Genomic DNA, 2256 nt, shown 5'->3' on the forward strand with positions numbered 1-2256 from the left:
GGTGGGAGGGGATGTCTCAGTGTGTGTGTGGGGGGGGAGGGGGGGGGTGGGAGGGGATGTCTCAGTGTGTGTGTGTGTGGGGTGGGGAGGGGGGTGGGGTGGGAGGGGATGTCTCAGTGTGTGTGTGTGGGGGGGGGGAGGGGGGGAGGGGGGGTGCCACCTGGGAGGCTGCCATCCAGCTCCACTATATAAGACTCAGCAGACCAAGAAGGGACCATGAAACAGCTCCAGGAGCCGGGTGGAGAAGTGAGCCAGGAAAACCCACCCAACTCTGTGATCCTCTTCTCCGAGACGCTCGCCGGCAAGCAGCAACCTCAAGGTGAGACCATCTGACCCCCCCCCCTCCCCCCCCTCCTCCCCCCCTCCCCCAAATGTTCAACACGTCTGCTTCGGATGTCGCTCGCTTTCAGAACGTCGCTTTAGTGGAACTGCAATGCTTTTACCATGTCCAACTTCCTCTCTCTGTCTCTCTCTCTCTGTCTGTCTGTCTCTCGCTCCCTCTGTCTGTCTGTCTGTCTGTCTGTCTGTCTGTCTGTCTGTCTGTCTGTCTCTCTCTGTCTCTCTGTCTGTCTCTCTCACTCCCTCTGTCTCTCTGTCTCTCTGTCTCTCCCTCTGTCTGTCTGTCTGTCTCTCGCTCCCTCTGTCTGTCTGTCTGTCTGTCTGTCTGTCTGTCTGTCTCTGTGTCTCTGTCTGTCTCTCTCGCTCCCTCTGTCTCTCGCTCTCTCTGTCTCTCTCTCTCTCTCACTCTCTCTCTCGCTCCCTCTGTGTCTGTCTGTCTCTGTCTCTCTGTCTGTCTCTCTCACTCCCTCTGTCTCTCTGTCTGTCTCTGTCTGTCTGTCTCTGTCTCTCTCTCTCGCTCCCTCTGTCTCTCACTCTCTCTCTCTCTGTGTCTCTCTCTCGCTGTCTCTCTCTCTATGTCTCTCTCTTGCCCTCTCGCACTCTCCCTGTCTGTCTCTGTCTCTCTGTCTCTCCCTCTCTCTGTCTCTCGCTCTCTCTGTCTCTCTCTTGTTCTCTCTGTCTGTCTCTCTCTCGCTCTCTCACTCTCTCTCTGTCTCTCCCTCTCTCTGTCTCTCCCTCTGTCTGTCTGTCTGTCTGTCTCTGTCTCTCTGTCTCTCCCTCTGTCTGTCTGTCTCTGTCTCTCTGTCTGTCTGTCTCTCCCTCTGTCTGTCTGTCTGTCTGTCTCTGTCTCTCTGTCTGTCTCTCTCACTCCCTCTGTCTCTCTGTCTCTCTGTCTCTCCCTCTGTCTGTCTGTCTGTCTGTCTGTCTGTCTCTCGCTCCCTCTGTCTGTCTGTCTGTCTGTCTGTCTGTCTGTCTGTCTGTCTCTGTGTCTCTGTCTGTCTCTCTCGCTCCCTCTGTCTCTCGCTCTCTCTGTCTCTCTCTCTCTCTCACTCTCTCTCTCGCTCCCTCTGTGTCTGTCTGTCTCTGTCTCTCTGTCTGTCTCTCTCACTCCCTCTGTCTCTCTGTCTGTCTCTGTCTGTCTGTCTGTCTCTGTCTCTCTCTCTCGCTCCCTCTGTCTCTCACTCTCTCTCTCTGTGTCTCTCTCTCGCTGTCTCTCTCTCTATGTCTCTCTCTTGCCCTCTCGCACTCTCTCTGTCTGTCTCTGTCTCTCTGTCTCTCCCTCTCTCTGTCTCTCGCTCTCTCTGTCTCTCTCTTGTTCTCTCTCTCTGTCTCTCTCTCGCTCTCTCACTCTCTCTCTGTCTCTCTCTTGTTCTCTCTGTCTGTCTCTCTCTCGCTCTCTCACTCTCTCTCTGTCTCTCCCTCTGTCTGTCTGTCTGTCTGTCTCTGTCTCTCTGTCTCTCCCTCTGTCTGTCTGTCTCTGTCTCTCTGTCTGTCTGTCTCTCCCTCTGTCTGTCTGTCTGTCTGTCTGTCTGTCTGTCTCTGTCTCTCTCTTCAGAGGCTCAAACGATGAAAAGCGCCCACTCTTTCACTGGACTCTTGCTTCTGATCATTGTCCAGAGCAGCTGGCAGGTCCCCGACCAAGACACAGAGGAGAACTCGAGGTGAGCGCTCCTCGGACCGCCTCCCTCGCTCATACGACGCGGCGCCTCCTCAGCTTGCCGTGCATCACAACATGCCGTGCGTTCAATTGTGTGTCTGTTTGCAGCCTCATGACAGAGGACTCCTTCTTCAACGAGCCCAGAGCGCTCTCAAACATGAAGAGACATTCAGAGGGAACGTTTTCCAACGACTACAGTAAATACCTGGAGACGAGACGAGCACAGGACTTCGTCCAGTGGCTAAAAAACACGAAAAGAA

The 2256-nt window shown here is 54.9% G+C and overlaps 1 protein-coding gene across 1 annotated transcript in view; it reads left to right on the forward strand.

Annotated features, from left to right (window-relative positions):
* Positions 1 to 210: 210 nt before the first annotated feature.
* The window catches only part of LOC130133427 (glucagon-2-like), a 3927-nt gene continuing 1881 nt past the window's right edge, over positions 211 to 2256 (forward strand). Inside the window, exons 1-3 of the mRNA XM_056302008.1 lie at positions 211 to 319; positions 1895 to 2000; positions 2105 to 2256. The exon at positions 2105 to 2256 is cut by the window's right edge and continues 4 nt beyond it. Coding sequence (XP_056157983.1) covers positions 217 to 319; positions 1895 to 2000; positions 2105 to 2256 — 361 coding nt within the window. The 5' untranslated portion in view covers positions 211 to 216. The remainder of the gene's footprint in view (positions 320 to 1894; positions 2001 to 2104) is intronic.

This window comes from Lampris incognitus, unplaced genomic scaffold (genome assembly GCF_029633865.1).
Source record: "Lampris incognitus isolate fLamInc1 unplaced genomic scaffold, fLamInc1.hap2 scaffold_317, whole genome shotgun sequence".
NCBI lineage: Eukaryota > Metazoa > Chordata > Actinopteri > Lampriformes > Lampridae > Lampris > Lampris incognitus.